The 16,822-nt window shown below is 38.2% G+C and overlaps 1 protein-coding gene across 3 annotated transcripts in view; it reads right to left on the reverse strand.

Moving 5' to 3' along the window:
* The window catches only part of LOC126177108 (activating transcription factor 7-interacting protein 1-like), a 186,370-nt gene that overhangs the window by 63,713 nt on the left and 105,835 nt on the right, over positions 1–16,822 (reverse strand). For all 3 annotated transcript variants that reach the window (XM_049924374.1, XM_049924375.1, XM_049924373.1), the window contains exons 3-4: positions 12,634–15,189; positions 3,018–3,349 (exon numbers count right to left, since the gene is read on the reverse strand). In XM_049924374.1, the coding sequence (XP_049780331.1) occupies positions 3,018–3,349; positions 12,634–15,189 (2,888 nt within the window). The remainder of the gene's footprint in view (positions 1–3,017; positions 3,350–12,633; positions 15,190–16,822) is intronic.

Below are 16,822 nucleotides of genomic sequence, written 5' to 3' on the forward strand. Positions count from 1 at the left end.
GCGTATAGTGGGCATGCGGGAGGCCGGGTGGACGTACCGCCGAATTGCTCAACACGTGGGGCGTGAGGTCTCCACAGTACATCGATGTTGTCGCCAGTGGTCGGCGGAAGGTGCACGTGCCCGTCGACCTGGGACCGGACCGCAGCGACGCACGGATGCACGCCAAGACCGTAGGATCCTACGCAGTGCCGTAGGGGACCGCACCCCCACTTCCCAGCAAATTAGGGACACTGTTGCTCCTGGGGTGTCGGCGAGGACCATTCGCAACCGTCTCCATGAAGCTGGGCTACGGTCCCGCACACCGTTAGGCCATCTTCCGCTCACACCCCAACATCGTGCAGCCCGCCTCCAGTGGTGTCGCGACAGGCGTGAATGGAGGGACGAATGGAGACGTGTCGTCTTCAGCGATGAGAGTCGCTTCTGCCTTGGTGCCAATGATGGTCGTATGCGTGTTTGGCGCCGTGCAGGTGAGCGCCACAATCAGGACTGCATACGACCGAGGCACACAGGGCCAACACCCGGCATCATGGTGTGGGGAGCGATCTCCTACACTGGCCGTACACCACTGGTGATCGTCGAGGGGACACTGAATAGTGCACGGTACATCCAAACCGTCATCGAACCCATCGTTCTACCATTCCTAGACCGGCAAGGGAACTTGCTGTTCCAACAGGACAATGCACGTCCGCATGTATCCCGTGCCACTCAACGTGCTCTAGAAGGTGTAAGTCAACTACCCTGGCCAGCAAGATCTCCGGATCTGTCCCCCATTGAGCATGTTTGGGACTGGATGAAGCGCCGTCTCACGTGGTCTGCACGTCCAGCACAAACGCTGGTCCAACTGAGGCGCCAGGTGGAAATGGCATGGCAAGCCGTTCCACAGGACTACATCCAGCATCTCTACGATCGTCTCCATGGGAGAATAGCAGCCTGCATTGCTGCGAAAGGTGGATATACACTGTACTAGTGCCGACATTGTGCATGCTCTGTTGCCTGTGTCTATGTGCCTGTGGTTCTGTCAGTGTGATCATGTGATGTATCTGACCCCAGGAATGTGTCAATAAAGTTTCTCCTTCCTGGGACAATGAATTCACGGTGTTCTTATTTCAATTTCCAGGAGTGTATAAGACACATGGACTTGCAAATGTGAGGATATACCCCTAAAATGGATGAGAAATGTTGAACATGTGAAATCACCAGATGATTTACCTTGCTGCACATGCTGTGATTAAGCCTACTCGTCTGTTGCACCCGATCATTCCAACACAAGTAAGTATTCATGTTGGTGTGGCCTTGGACCCAAGTGTACAGCTATAGCACACGGGGCTCAGGGTTCGAGTCTTGCATCTGGGAGGCAGTATTTTTTTCCATTACTTTAAATACTTGTGTGTTTTGCACTGAGGTAAGATTTATTATTTTAATTAGTGGTCTCTCAGTCTTTGCTGGTTTATTGCAATGTATAGCACCATACAACAAAAACATACCATACTACGTCACAAGTAAATTAATATAAGCTTATGAATTACATCGTTACCAGTAAATAATCTATTTTTTCTTTACTAAATAAGATCTTTAAACAAAAAAAAGAAGACACAAAAGGAAAGAGAAACAAAACAAGAACGACTTTTACTTGGATACAGTGAGGACAATAATTCTGTAACTTCTATGTTTACAACATATTACATTTGCCTGGTGACATCACATGAAACATTTCTCATTGTTCATTTTTGGTGTATTTCCCGACATTTGCAATCCCGCATGTCTTATATTAAATTACTTGTCTCAGTGTCACCTACATCACTTCTACAATTTTTAAACGATAATAAGAAACACCCTGCATACGATAAACAAAAGTGGACCTAAGACTGAGCCTTGTTGAATGCCAGTTATTTCTCCCCTGCTTCCATGAGTTGAATTATTCAGTATAACTTTCTACACTCTTTTAGTTACATATGAAACTATTCATTGGTTTGTTATACCATCAATTCCAAAAAAAAAAAAAAAAAAAAAAAAAAAAAGCCTCAGTTTGTCCACAAGAGAATACTGTGATTCACACAGTCAAATGCCTTAAATACATCACAGACAATACCAACTGGTGCTATTTTGTTATTTAGTGTTTATCTTAATTTGGTTAGTGAATGCGGAAGGTGGCAGTCTCAGTTAAGCAACTATTGTGAAAGCCAAATGTGATTTACTGAGAATATAATTGTTGCTCAGGTGGGATACTATTCTAGCACACAAGACCTCAACAATTTTGGAAGATGTCAGTAGTGAAACAGGTCAGTAGTCACTGACATCTCTCCTACCATCTTTCTTATTGAGGCGTTTAACAATGGTGTATGTCAATCATTCTGAAAAAGAAATACCCAATTTCATTATGTGTTAAACATTTCAGCAAGACAGTGCTTGTTACTGTTAACAAGCTGACTGTTGGAAACTCCATCAAATACAGACAAGCTTTTACTTTTGCGAGAATACATAATTTTCTTAATTTCAGTATAATGTCTACATACACCTGAATTATTGTGAAGGTAAAACATTATTTATGAGCTTTGTGTTTCAGTACAGCATGCAAGACCTGATACCTTATAAGTCTTGTAACAGAATTTTTCTGCAATGTAACTGTTCTTTGATATGGTACATTTTGTTTATCACGTTAAAACATGGTCTCTAGCCTTTTACCTTTATTACTTTCAAATCTTTGTATCTTATTACTTTGTTCTCGTCTCCAAAGCAGACGCGCTCTTCAAATTTCAGAGTCACTCGCTCTCACTTCATGATCTTGTCCATATCTACAACTAATAGCTGCAGCTTCATATTTATTTGACATATAACACTGAAAACACACATACTTTGCTGTGATCCATTTTTGTATGCCTGTTCAGTAAGCAACTTGGATGTGTCTAGTTTAGGAACCTTTGCCCGTTTTACTTTACCACTTCTCGTACAACAAGATTATAACACAGTCACTAAAAGTATACATTGAGGACCTTAATGTACATACTAACAATACTTACAGCTACAGTTAAATTCTTTAGGTCTTTGGCTCTAATTTTCTCCAAAAATATTCGGCGATTTCCTATCTCTCCAGTGACTACACCATTTGCAACTACCGTTCGTTCAATTTTTTTCACAACTTTATTGTAGTCTTCATTCAACCGCACTCTTTTTGCATCCTCTTCTGTAGATGAATCTAAGACAGGTCTCTTTGCAGATTCAGCACTTGTTTGGGTTAGTTTTTCAGGGCTGTTAGCTCCAGAACTGCTGGCCAATGAAGCTCCACGTGTACGTTTTGATATTCTATCTGGCACCACATCTTCAATTGAACGCTTCCGTCTGCGTCTCACAGCTGCATAGATAAAGGTAGAAATCATACAAAAGTCAGAAAAAATGTGGTAGTGCTACTGAAACTACTTTCTTATCATACTTAAAATCTAATTTTGCTATGAAATAAATATGAGCTACAACGATGAAAATTTTTGTTGTATTGTTCCTCTCTCTCTCTATCTATCTATCTCTGTGTGTGTGTGTGTGTGTGTGTGTGTGTGTGTGTGTGTGTGGTTTTTAAAGAAAACAGCTCATATGTTTAAGTTTATATGTTTCAACTGAATGCATCATGCAATGCAAAATACAGTGACTGTAAAATTAGCTCTAACACTCACATTCATGCAGCTTATACTAAATTTGTAGAGCATTGTAACTTTACAATTTAAAATTGTATTTTCATTTACTTAGGAATACTCAAACGAAACTACTACTTTTTCATTTATGCATTCATAATCAGTGACTCCTCTTGTGGTGATAACTTAACACATTTAAACCACATCTGACAACGACTAATAGCTGGATACAAATAATTTATGGACTGATATACTAACTCGACTGTGGCTAAAATGACACAAATACCAGTGAGCACAGAACCTATGTCATTAAATGTAAAAAAGGCCGCAGTACTGGATGGGATACTAGTGAGATTCCGAGCCAACCATATGGAACAACTGGCCTCTTTTATTATTGTCCACTGGAACAATAAAAGATCTCACATTACTTGGAAAGCTTTCAGGTTATTCCAGTCTCCAAGAAGGGCTGCAGTACATATAAGCAAGTAAAGAACTAGAAAGAAACAGAATCAAAGAATCGGAAATAACAAATTTGATAAGAATAAAATATTATATTTACAAGAATTTCAAGGCAGAAGAATTTTTGGAGACAACATGGATAGCAGAAAGTTAAAGGCAACACAAGAAGATGACGAAGGAATACAGGAAAAATAGGAAATGACCAAAAATGGAGAGTCAGAAGTAATGTTATTCTAGTTGGTCAATACGAAGATAAAAGAGCAAAATCAAATGTTAACCACAATTTCTCAGTATTTATGAAGTTGACATACTGCCTCATAATAAAAATGTGAACAGTTTATGAGGAATTATTATTCAGTTTTTGCTTTATTCTTGGGTAACACTTCAAACATAAACTTTGTTATAAATTACTCAACAAGTTGCTTGCCACTGTAAGAGGTTACACCACATTCCTCGACATAAATGAATATGAAGAACACAATATATAATGCAACTCCGATGACATGACAAGAAATTTATCTGTTTCTAGTAGTTTAGTGATACGTACAACATTTTATATGCTGCATAAATACTGAACCTAATGAACAGAAACAGACTCTACCAAACTGCATGTGGGTGAGAACTCCTATGATTTCTGAAAACTATTGTGTACATGAGGTTTAACATTGCTGCCATGAGCATCATGCATACTTAAAAGATAGAACTAATTGACAAGTGGGAGTACCTAAAAATAAGCACCAACTGGGATGAACAGCTTCCATAGTATACATTAAAAACCACCATTAAAGGCGAGCAGCGTATGTTTGTCAAAGGAGCTTCCCATACATTACTCCAGGTGTAATAAAACTCCAAATTATGGGTGCTTGCCACACATTCTTCTCTAACACCACCAACAGGAGCCAGAAATATTGAACATTACAGACTTCATTAATATCAGTCCAATTACAAACTTACAAGTAATGTCGAAGTTCTTGGCTACAGAGTGAACAGTTCTACAGCCATGCACTACTATACAGGTGGCAGAGGAAGACAAAATTGTAGCTCAATAGCTAAACATTTTGGAAAGATCACACAGACTTAACATCTGGCAACCACGAAATTAATCCCTTCTGCATTTGCCACATAAGGTGAACAAGCAGTGACATATGTTTTCATTACGATGACAACTGTGACAGGTTTTCAAAGAATAAGCACACACAGAATCTAAGAAGATTTGGGAATACTCTGGGAACTCCAATTATGATACCATGTTTTACTACTTCTGCCTATTGAATTAAAGAAGCATTTCCATATTCTGGAATGTATTCAACTTCCATAAATGATACATTCACAACTGAATGAGGTTTAATCACTAAAAAAGTCATTGTCCATAAATTTAGCCATCTCTAAACAATTAGTAAAAGAGCTGATGTACACAGACAGAAATCTTCATAAAACTCATGTCACTGTTAGTCAACTAAGAACTGAGTGAGCCCTACACAACATCTTTGAAGATTACAGGGTCTTAATGGGGTAAACCTCAATGTCCAAGCCACGTGTTCAAATCCACGGGAGTTACTACTATGGTGGTTTGCAGAGTACATCTACATCTACATCTACATCCATACTCCACAAGCCACCTGTCGGTGTGTGGCGGAGGGTACCTTCAGTACCTCTATCGGTTCTCCCTTCTATTCCAGTCTCGTATTGTTCGTGGAAAGAAGGATTGTCGGTATGCCTCTGTGTGGGCTCTAATCTCTCTGATTTTATCCTCATGGTCTCTTCGCGAAATATACGTAGGAGGGAGCAATATACTGCTTGACTCTTCGGTGAAGGTATGTTCTCGAAACTTTGACAAAAGCCCGTACCGAGCTACTGAGCGTCTCTCCTGCAGAGTCTTCCACTGGAGTTTATCTATCATCTCCGTAACGCTTTCGCGATTACTAAATGATCCTGTAACGAAGCGCGCTGCTCTCCGTTGGATCTTCTCTATGTCTTGTATCAACCCTATCTGGTATGGATCCCATACTGCTGAGCAGTATTCAAGCAGTGGGCGAACAAGCGTACTGTAACCTACTTCCTTTGTTTTCGGATTGCATTTCCTTAGGATTCTTCCAATGAATCTCAGTCTGGCATCTGCTTTACCGACAATCAACATTATATGATCATTCCATTTTAAATCACTCCTAATGCGTACTCCCAGATAATTTATGGTATTAACTGCTTCCAGTTGCTGACCTGCTATTTTGTAGCTAAATGATAAAGGATCTATCTTTCTGTGTATTCGCAGCACATTACACTTGTCTACATTGAGATTCAGTTGCCATTCCCTGCACCATGCGTCAATTCGCTGCAGATCCTCCTGCATTTCAGTACAATTTTCCATTGTTACAAGAGGTAGATGTACAAGACAGCCATCTTGATGGACCACTAAGTATACCAAATATGTGGTGGCTGCTCAACAAACTGAAGTGCAGATAACAGGGTAAATCAGGGTAACTATTTAGACAAATTTATTTCCAGTCCAATAAAAAAACTGGTAATATTCACTTGAGCTCTCTTCTGACACAATCAGAGCATGAAATGTGCATGCCGATACCAAGCTTTGAGATTCAGAAGCTTTCTGCTCAGTTTTGGGACTGCTGTGAGCATTGGTCTGTAGAGAATTATCATTATCAGCTTGTCTTGTGAAACTCTTTAATATTTGGCAAGTTAGTGTATCACATTTATTGTTCTCAGACAACCTACTGCTATGTGCAAGTTAATGTGACATATTAAGGTCCAAGTGAAGGAATATTAACAGCCTTGGGAAAACATCCAACTACTACTAAGCCTCAATTATACTACACACAAGTCTTGCTAAATGGGTAATAATATAGAGCTTAGTAATACAACCACTTTTACTTTCTATTTAGGAGCAAATTACAGAACACTAGGCTCCAGATAAGCTGGTGGAATTGAAAGAAGAGTTGAGTAAAATCAAAAGCTATATATAGTTACCAGAAGTATGACAGAAGAACAAAGACCAAACTGAATCAAGATACATAATGTCATGTTCTACAACAGAGGGACAGAGCACGGAGGAAACTATGGTATATACTTTATTTAATTCAGATTATTAACAGTAACAAGATGCGCACTAAAACTGTCACAGACTACCTACACTTTTACAGGTATCTTCTGAAATCATTCAAATCTATTTACCAATGTGTTCTTATTCTAATGAACAGCAAGAAAACTATAGGGAATTGAACTAAAAAGGACAAAAATTAAAGAACATTTGTTCGGGGGAAACTGGATATATCAGTCACACATAACTAGAAAATGTACTTGACAAGAACTAAATCGAACCCAAAATGAAACTGTATATTTTAACACAAAAAAACTAAATGTATGGGATGTGAGAGTCCTAAATTAGTACAATGCAGAGCAAAAACATGTACAAAGTAAAAAAGAAAAAATTCATGAAGAAAATTAGATACGCACATTATTAAAATTAATTTAACAACAAATTATATTACACAAAATGTTCAGAATGCTACAAAATTAATATGATACATAGACAAAGATTTGCATACAAACATCCTAAAGATGTTGTAGGGACAAAGAAGGCAAACTAGAAGGAAATCTAAAATGGAACAAGGCAATTATTAGAGAGAAGACAAAAATTTCAACAAAATAATATTAGTGTCATCATAGAATATGATTAATTAAACAAAACAATTTCTAAATGACTGGGAGGATGTGGGATGATACAATAAGAATTTGCTAATAGAAATAAGCTAAAATAATGAGTATCAACCAAATAAAACTTTTTGTGGGTAGACACTACACTTCATCAGTGACAATGGTAGATGAAAACTCTCAAAAACAAAGCAAAATCATTTGAAGATTTTTTAAACATCTGTTTTGGATATTAAGGTGCAAATCATTACATGCTATTGCACTCTCATGAAATCGTGGAGTATATATAAATATTCACAAACTGCGAGACTACATTTTGTTTCATGTACGATCTTTGGAGTTAATTAACAGTTAAACAAAACTTCTCTTTTATTGTATACAAACACACAAAATTCCCTTTGTGGTAGCAGAGCATGGTTGGGAGTGGTTACATCTGTTTTTGCAGTTACCATTGCACCAAGTATTTAAAAAGTCCCTAGCACGTTGTCTTTCGAGTTCACGCAAACAATATCAGAGCTATGACAGGAACAAACAATAGACAATTATGCAAACCTCTATTTGCAAGCCTTGACTTATTGACAATTCACATTATTTGAAAATACTCCGCATTACATTGCTTTGAAGCTTAGCAATAAAATACAGACAGATCAAGGACTGCAAGCTAGAACCCACAGGAGTAAACCTTGAAATATGTTTCAAAAGGAAATGTCACTAAAGTGTGGTTGATTTTATAAATGAGGAAGACAAGCAGGAGGTATTAAATTTGGTTTGTTCTATGCGCATGCGTGTGTTCTTTTAATGAAGATATAGTGTATGTTGTTTTTGTGTGTGTCCATGCTTATAAAACATGTACGGTATGTGTGTAAACTATGTATATAAGTACACAGGTGTATAGAAATGTTCCCTTTTTATGGAGTATGTGTTTTTTATGTGTCAGTGTCACCATAGACACACAGATTGTATGTCCATATTTATAAACAACAGAAACAATCATAAAAATTACTTAAAAAGAAAAAAGTTTAAACCATTGCGAAAATTTTCAAAAAAGAACATGAAGAAAATGTATTTATCTTTTTCTGTTGTAATGTGCTTCTGGGTACACGTGTATGCTTTCTTTTAATGTATCTTTCTTTATGTATACCTACGGAGGCAAAGAATTACTCATTGATGAGCCACCAATGTTTCAATCAAATAACTGCATATAACATGTCACATGACAATAAAGATTCTATTTATTCTCTTCTGTTCAATAGAACCACAGCTACTGTGTATGTGGACTGTTACTGTTTTTGCATGCTTTCAACACAAGAAGACAAGTCCAAATAAAAACCAATTTTACACTGACAAATTCACCAGATGTGATAATTGTGAGAGTTGGAAGTTCTCTCAGTACAAGCATATTGAGGAACATGTTGAATACTTGGACTCTTGTCTGTGTGGGACCAACACTAATAAAAAGGAAAAAAGTAAAGGCGAGATCAAGGCTAATTTTATTATTAGATCCATTCAATTATGTGCCCATACAAGATGCATCTAAAACCAAAGAATTCTGGGGGAAAATGGAGCAAGCTTTTGATGACAGCAGTTGAAACAGGTGAGTAGTATTAGCATTGGTGAGTAACCTTATTACCACTACTTTGGAATCGTCAAAAGTGTATAAGTTTACGTGAACAATATTATGTCCACTGTTCATAAATTAAGAAACATTAAATTGTGTCTCCATAATGAGAGGCTTGGGAAAATACGCTGGCTGGCTTGTCTGAAACTTAGAAACCAATGATAATCTGAACTGAAGGCTTGACAATAAGACTGGGACAGACCTTACAAAAAAAAAGCTTTTATTAGAAGTAACAGACTGTAAGAGTTTAGTACTCTTCACAGGAAAAAGGCGTGTTCAAGGAAAACAAGTGCAAGCGCAAAATGTAAAGAAAGGTAACAAAAGGCCATGGTGCTTCAATCACAATAAATGTGGCCACACTGCCAGACAGTACCATGTAACAAAGAGAAACACAGCAAGCGAATCTGAGGAAGATAAAACTTTTGTCAAAGGTTTTACAGCTACTATACTTCAATTTTGATGAATCCAGACATACAGTATGTCGACTCAGGTGCCTCAATGCATGTGACAAATCTATGTGACTGGATATATTGTAATGGCCTAAAGACAATAAAATCTTTATTATTATTAAGATTATTTTATGTACGTAGCCCACCAATAACTATTGTAACACAATAAATACACCAAAACTTGCTACTAATATTGTCAGTTCCTGCAATGGTCACAAATGGATGCTAAGTACATTTTTCGCAATATGGTTGAACATTTGTATTGTGCATTTAGCAACACTGATAAATAGAATAAAATTTTCACTCTGCGGCGGAGGGTATGCTGATATGAAACTTTCTGGCAGATTAAAACTGTGTGCCGACCCGAGATTCCAACTCAGGACCTTGGCCTTTCATGGGCAAGTGCTCTAACTAACTGAGCTACCAAAGCACAGCTCACGACCCATCCTCATAGCTTTACTTCCGCCAGTATCTCGCCTCCTACCTTCCAAACTTTACAGAAGCTCTACTTCAAAACTTCCAGAAGTAGCACTCCTGGAAGAAAGGATATTGCAGAGACATGGCTTTGCCACAGCATGGGGTATGTTTCCACAGAAATTGAACACTGTTAAATAATTTACATTTACTAAACACACACAGAAGTGACTGCTAATCTAACATTTTCCTGTGGCACCGATGCAAAAGGCATTTGAATTTTACAGATGTAAATAAATTATCAGATTTGTCTGCTATTGGTAGTAGAGAGCTTTCACATGCACAACATGTCTTGAAGTTAAGCAAACCAAATGGCCATTCAATAACGCTCAATCAAAAGCATCACAACTATCACAGTTATTTCACACTGTCATGTGGTCCCATGGGAGCAGGATCACTGTGAGGTGTGGGATATTTAATTATTTTCATTAATGATTACTCCAGAAGAAATTTTACAAGTATTTTCTGAAGGCGAACTCTGTATACTGGGAGCTTTCAAAAACCTACTGGAAAATACTATGGACAAGTAATTGTATGGAGTATTCAAAGAAAAGAGGAAAAAAAATCAACATAACAATGAAACCAGTTGAAATTTTCATATGTAATTTTGGGATAACACAGTGAGATGTGTACAGGGATGCGAACGCAGAGCTGTCACCTCTGCCTAAGAAATCAATGCTGTGCCTGCAGCAGGCAAGATGGTGCTCACCATCTTTCGATGTCAGAGGTCTGATATTCATTGAATTCCTCGAGCACGGAAAAACCATTAAACATGTATTGAAAGACACTGAGTAGCCTATGCATGTCCATCAAGATCATACGACCTGGGCTGCTCATGGAGGGGGTGATTCTGCTCGATGGTAATGCATATCCCCACATATCGAAGTTCAGATGAAGTGTTATGGCCAAGTTCAAGTGGGGACAGCTTTAGCATCAACCCTACAGCCCAGACATGTCTCTTGTGACTTAAATGTGTTTGGTCTATTAAAGAAATAAAAAATCTCAAAGGGACGCACTTCCACTCGGACAATGAGCTGAAGGGCACAGTCAAGGACTGGCTCCTGCCACAGCCACAGGAATTCTGAAAACAGGGCATCATTAGACTTGTGAAACACTGGAATAGTTGTGAACTGGCCTCTGGAGATTACTTTGAGTACAGATTTCACTTAAACCCACAATGTTGCTTTGTACTTTTTCCTCTTCCCTCATAAAAATTATTTGTTCAGACAATGCCTACCATATAAAGTAGACACTGAATCAGTAATTCACTGCCTATTTCCAGTCCCTCCCCCTCTGACTATCTAAAAGCGTTTCTTTTCTCCCAGTTTTCAATTGTTCTGCACATCCACCTCCACCAACCACTGCCAACCAAGGAAATTCAGTTCAATTCTGGGCACCCTATCTAATGTCACTGGACAGTGATAACTGATCTTATCCACAAAAAAACTACCTTTCAGTAGCAATGTAATTTCATTGTGTGTGTGTGTGTGTGTGTGTGTGTGTGTGTGTGTGTGTGTGCGCGCGCGTGCGCGCACTTTAATGTGTTTAGAGTAGTTTTGTATAAAAAAAGCACATTTGTAATTTCAATAGTGCAAATGAAGACAAGTGGTCCTTTTTTAGCTGTAGTTATAAATGCCTACAGATGTTGTCAATTTTCAAAATGGCCATACAGTAAAATAAAAAATACTAATACTTTGTCAAACAAAAGCAGCATAGGATTCACAATTTCTCTCAATTTGGGGTCAATTTACTTTGTTTTAAATTTAAGTATACTGCAAAATGCTGTAGAACTGAAAGGGGTTAACCAAATAACACTTAACATTATCTTAAAAAACTCTGTACCATTTCACAAAGGATATTTTAAGAGTAACATATATGCAGAATTTGTTTCTTAAATACCTCCAATTAAACAACGGCAATACAGTGAAATTTTAAAACCTCTTACACCTCTTTTCCATCACATGTCATTTTAACAGTTTAGAACACAAGAAAAAATTTTAACATCCAGAAAGCAAATGCACAGTGCTATGAAAGAAGGAATACAGTGACTTAATGTTATATACTAGCCACAATAATCCAAGGAAGGAGCACATGCTAGAAGCACAATGAGAAGCTAATGCAACTGTGAATGCCATGCCGTGTTATGTTATGTATACTTCAGCAGTTCAGAATCAAAAACATGTTGCTCTATGAAAATATGTAGCTGGAAGCATTGTTTAAGGAATTAACTGCATTCCATATAGATAAAAATCAGGCCATACCAAAAGTGGCAATAAGAATAGTGCATGCACAGTAAAACACACATATGCAACTCCTTCACCCCCAGAAGCTATCAACCGTCTGTCCCTACCTTCTGCTATGCCTGGAGCTTCCTGAACATTCTCAGGCTGCACTTCTTGGTCTGCCACATGAACTCCTAAGGCAGATGTGTTGTCAGAAATCAGCATATCAGATGGTGGCAAGTTATGCACTTCCGATGGGAGTGGTGGTACTGAAGCCTCACAACCAGTGAAAGGGACACTCTCCCCATCTTGCAAAGTAACTGTATCAACAGCATCTTTTAAAGCATTAGCAACATCTGACAACGTCAGCGGTTCTTCATCTTCACAAGTACCTGATTTAACAATAGTGTCATCGGAGGTCCTTTCTGTGATATTACTATCTAGCTCAGAGTCTGTTGTTTTTTGTGTGTTGTTACCTGCTACATCAGTTTCTGGTAATCTGACATGGCTTTCCACTTCAGCTTCGGTTGCTCTTGATGTCTCACAGCCTTTCACTTCATCTGTAGTTTTATTTTCCAGGTCCAACACTTTATTTGTAACACCGACTAGTTCACTTTTAGAATCCACATATTTCTCTTCCTCCACAGATCCTTCAACTTTCAACTCATCGTCTACCACTTCATTTGTTTCACTAGTGTTAACATTTACATCATCAACAAGAACAGATGACTTGCTCTCTTTCATCTCCAGTTCACTCCCTCCAGCATCTAGCTCAACAGTTTGATTTATTGTCAGCACATTCTCATTATTATCTGCCATCTTATCACATTCAGAAGAACAACTTTCCTGTGCTCGCAACCCCTTTCTCTTAATTACATCTCCTATCCTGTTATCCACTGTACCATTACAAACCACTTCCTTCCCACTGACATGTATGTCACTAGTTTTTTTATCGCTATTACTTTCAGACATTGCACTGAGCATCTCCCCATCTGCTTGTTTATCTTCCAATACATTTTTAGTAACAGCTTCTAAGCAATTCAACGTCAGTTCTGAATTCTCTTGAGAAACATCAGTACAAGAGGAAGCAGAACCATCGAGAACAGAGACAGAGTTTGTTATAGCAATAGAGTTTTGAGGGGCAGCTGATTTGCTTTCTGCCAAGGGTAATACCATCTCACGCTCTTTCATGTCATCATTCCCTTCCTCAGGAACAGTGTCAGAGTTTTGAGAGAAAGCTAATTTGTTTTCTGCCAAGGGTAACACTGCCTCACTGTCTTTTGGATCATCACTCCCTTTCTCAAGAACAGTGGTACTGTTTGTTGTAGCAACCAAGTTTTGAGAAGCAGCTAATTTGCTTTCTGCTAAGGGTAATATTGTATTAATGTCTTTTGTATCAGCACTCCCTTCCTCAGAAACATCAACAGCGTTATTTGTAGTAACTGAGTTTTGAAAAGCAGCTAATTCGCTTTCTGCCAAAGGTAAAACTGTCTCACTCTCTTTAATATCATTGTTCTCTTCCCCTGGAAAAGTGACACAGTTTGTTATAGTAATCGAGTTTTGAGATGAGGCTGATTCGCTTTCTGCCAAGGGTAATACTGTCTCACTGTCTTTCATATCATCACTTAGTTGCTCAGGAACAGTGACAGAGACAGAATCCATTATACTAACAGAGTTTTGAGAGGCACCTAAGTTGCTTTCTGTCATAGGTAATATTGTCTCACTCTCTTTCATATCAACACGCCCTTCCCTTTCATTTTTCACACAAACCTCACTTACATTAACATCACTATCAGGCTTCATATCAAGGTTGTTAACAGAAGATACATTTTCCCTGTAATTAATATCTTCATCTGCAGTGCTTAACTCATTTATGTCTTCACTTTTTACTGAAAATACTTCCAATGTCCTCGTATCATCAACAGGCTCTACCACATATGATCTGCAGTCTTTATCTTTAGAAGTTAAATCTTCATCCTCACCATTACTACCAACTCCACTGAAAGAATCACTCTCAGCACTTGTTCTAACAGCTAATACATCTGTAACTGACTTTGCATTCTCCCCAATTACAGGACAAACTATTTTTGTAATAGAAGATGGCGCATCCTCCTCTGTGTTTGTAACAGCCACATCCCCTGCAGTTTCCAGATCTGTTACTGATTCCTCAGAAGTATTTTCTTTATCTACGGAAGAATTCTGTGTTATATCAGAGGCCACTTCACTTTCAGAAACTTTCGGCTCACTCACTGGCAAAACGTTATTGGTTGAGCAATCCTCTGGAAAACCAGTCTCACTATTACTGCTATTCTCTCTCTCATTTATATGACTATCTGAGGTACTTAAATTACCACTTTGTTCTCCACTATGAGTAACTGAATGTTCTGTAGTAAATTTGTCTAACTCCAATGAAATATCTGACTCAGTATGAGATTTCAGTTTACTACCAATTTCCTGCTTTGAAACAGAAGTAGAACAAGTACTAGAACACACACCATCACAAGAACATTTCACAGTATCAGAATCACTTGCAACATCACAGCACAGCTCAGATCTTTCTGGCTCAAGTTCTGTTGAATAACAGTCATCACTACCAGGAGATTCAGCATGTGCGTTGTTACAGTCCTTCTCCTGCACACAAGTTGTATCTGATCCACATTCTTCGTCACTTCTGAGCAGCTTCCCTGAAAATAATTAAAAAACACGAAGTTAAGATGTAGAAATATTGGGAAATGGCAGAAGTTAACTAAGGACTTCAGCATATATACTGTTTAAACAACTCGCAGCAATGCAGACGGGAGGATGCCTTCGACAACTGCGATATTTCAGCAGGTGCACATCCTGTTGTTTTTACGGCACAAATGCCATGAGAGAGTGCTGTGCCACGACTTGCATTTGTGTCTCGAAAACAACAGAGTGCACACCTGCCGAAATATCAGCTGTTGTTGAAGATGTCACTTGACTAGGTTTATCTAAGTTGTTTGACAAGGACTTAATATTCATTTCAGATAAGTATCACTTGCAGGAGGGAGGTAAGTTTAAGTAATAAAGGTAACCAGAATTTATTAGATTTTATAACTCAACAGACGGCCTCCACAAGAAAGGAATATTAGGAGTTTAATATAATGATAGTAGTAACATCATCAGAGACAGATCACAAGGAATCCCTTGAGTACGAGGACAGAAATTCAATCTTTAATAAGCCTCATTTGCAAGTGTTGTGCTAACAATTACGACAGGGAAAATATTAGCAGTTAATGACTCACCATTTGCGTCAGTCAGGAGGATGAAAGAAAATGAATGTCCAGGAAAAAGGGGTGATGAGGACTTATGGAATGTGATGGGATGCAACCGAATGCAAAACTATGTCATGGAGCTTATTGTTAAAGTAGTTATCCTTTAAGGCATCACTGCAGATAGTGAGATAATATGTTTTATAGGCATGGAAAAACAAACATCCAGAGGCTGATTCCAGGTGGTATGAACTGCAATGTCACACACTTTTCAGGAGGGATAGTTTGCTCTAAAGGAGTATGATTTTTATACGTGGACCAGGAACCGCGCAAAAGCAAGTTATTTTGATCAGCTATTGGCCGAAAGCAGTGCTGATGCCGTAATTTCAGTTCTCTTAAGCCCATTTTCCTGCTCTTGCTTGCTATGACGTAAATGTTCCGCACTGCCCTTACAAGGTCATGCACAAAAGAAGATAAATTTCCAGCCAACTTACCATCCAGGTTAACAGTCAGCATAATTTTATGTGAATGTATGAAGCAGTTAAATTACTGATCTGGTTAAAATTCTCTTGGTACCTCTACTTTTTTGGGTTCCTTTCATATATATTTCCTCTTCAACTCCTTATAGTCTAGAGTTTCACAAATTTCTTAGTGAATGAAGGGATAAGTTTGTTTATCTCATCTACAAATTTTCAGCCCAATTCCGCAGTCTGCTATGCATTGTCAATTTGACACTTTGTTTGAAATTTCATTAGCTTGCACTGTCCAGTTCTGTAGCACTGTTTGAGTTATGCAACCATCCACTGATTCCCTCCAAATCACTAATCCATATCATACACACATTTTGTTGTGCATAATATAGGAGGTGAACATCAAGCACATTCTGTAAATTATATCAAGTGTCCTTGATACGTGCAAATACCAGTTTTTAAAACAAGTGTGCCTTGTCCTCCCTCAAATATCCGTAATGCACTACAAATCATATTTTTGCAGACTTATCCTAAATCTGTTCATGATTGTTTTTTACTATGCTGCAGATGACCTTCCATGTATGTAATTATATTTAGCATCTCCTCCTTGGACA

The sequence above is a fragment of the Schistocerca cancellata genome, chromosome 3, assembly GCF_023864275.1.
Source record: "Schistocerca cancellata isolate TAMUIC-IGC-003103 chromosome 3, iqSchCanc2.1, whole genome shotgun sequence".
Lineage (NCBI taxonomy): Eukaryota > Metazoa > Arthropoda > Insecta > Orthoptera > Acrididae > Schistocerca > Schistocerca cancellata.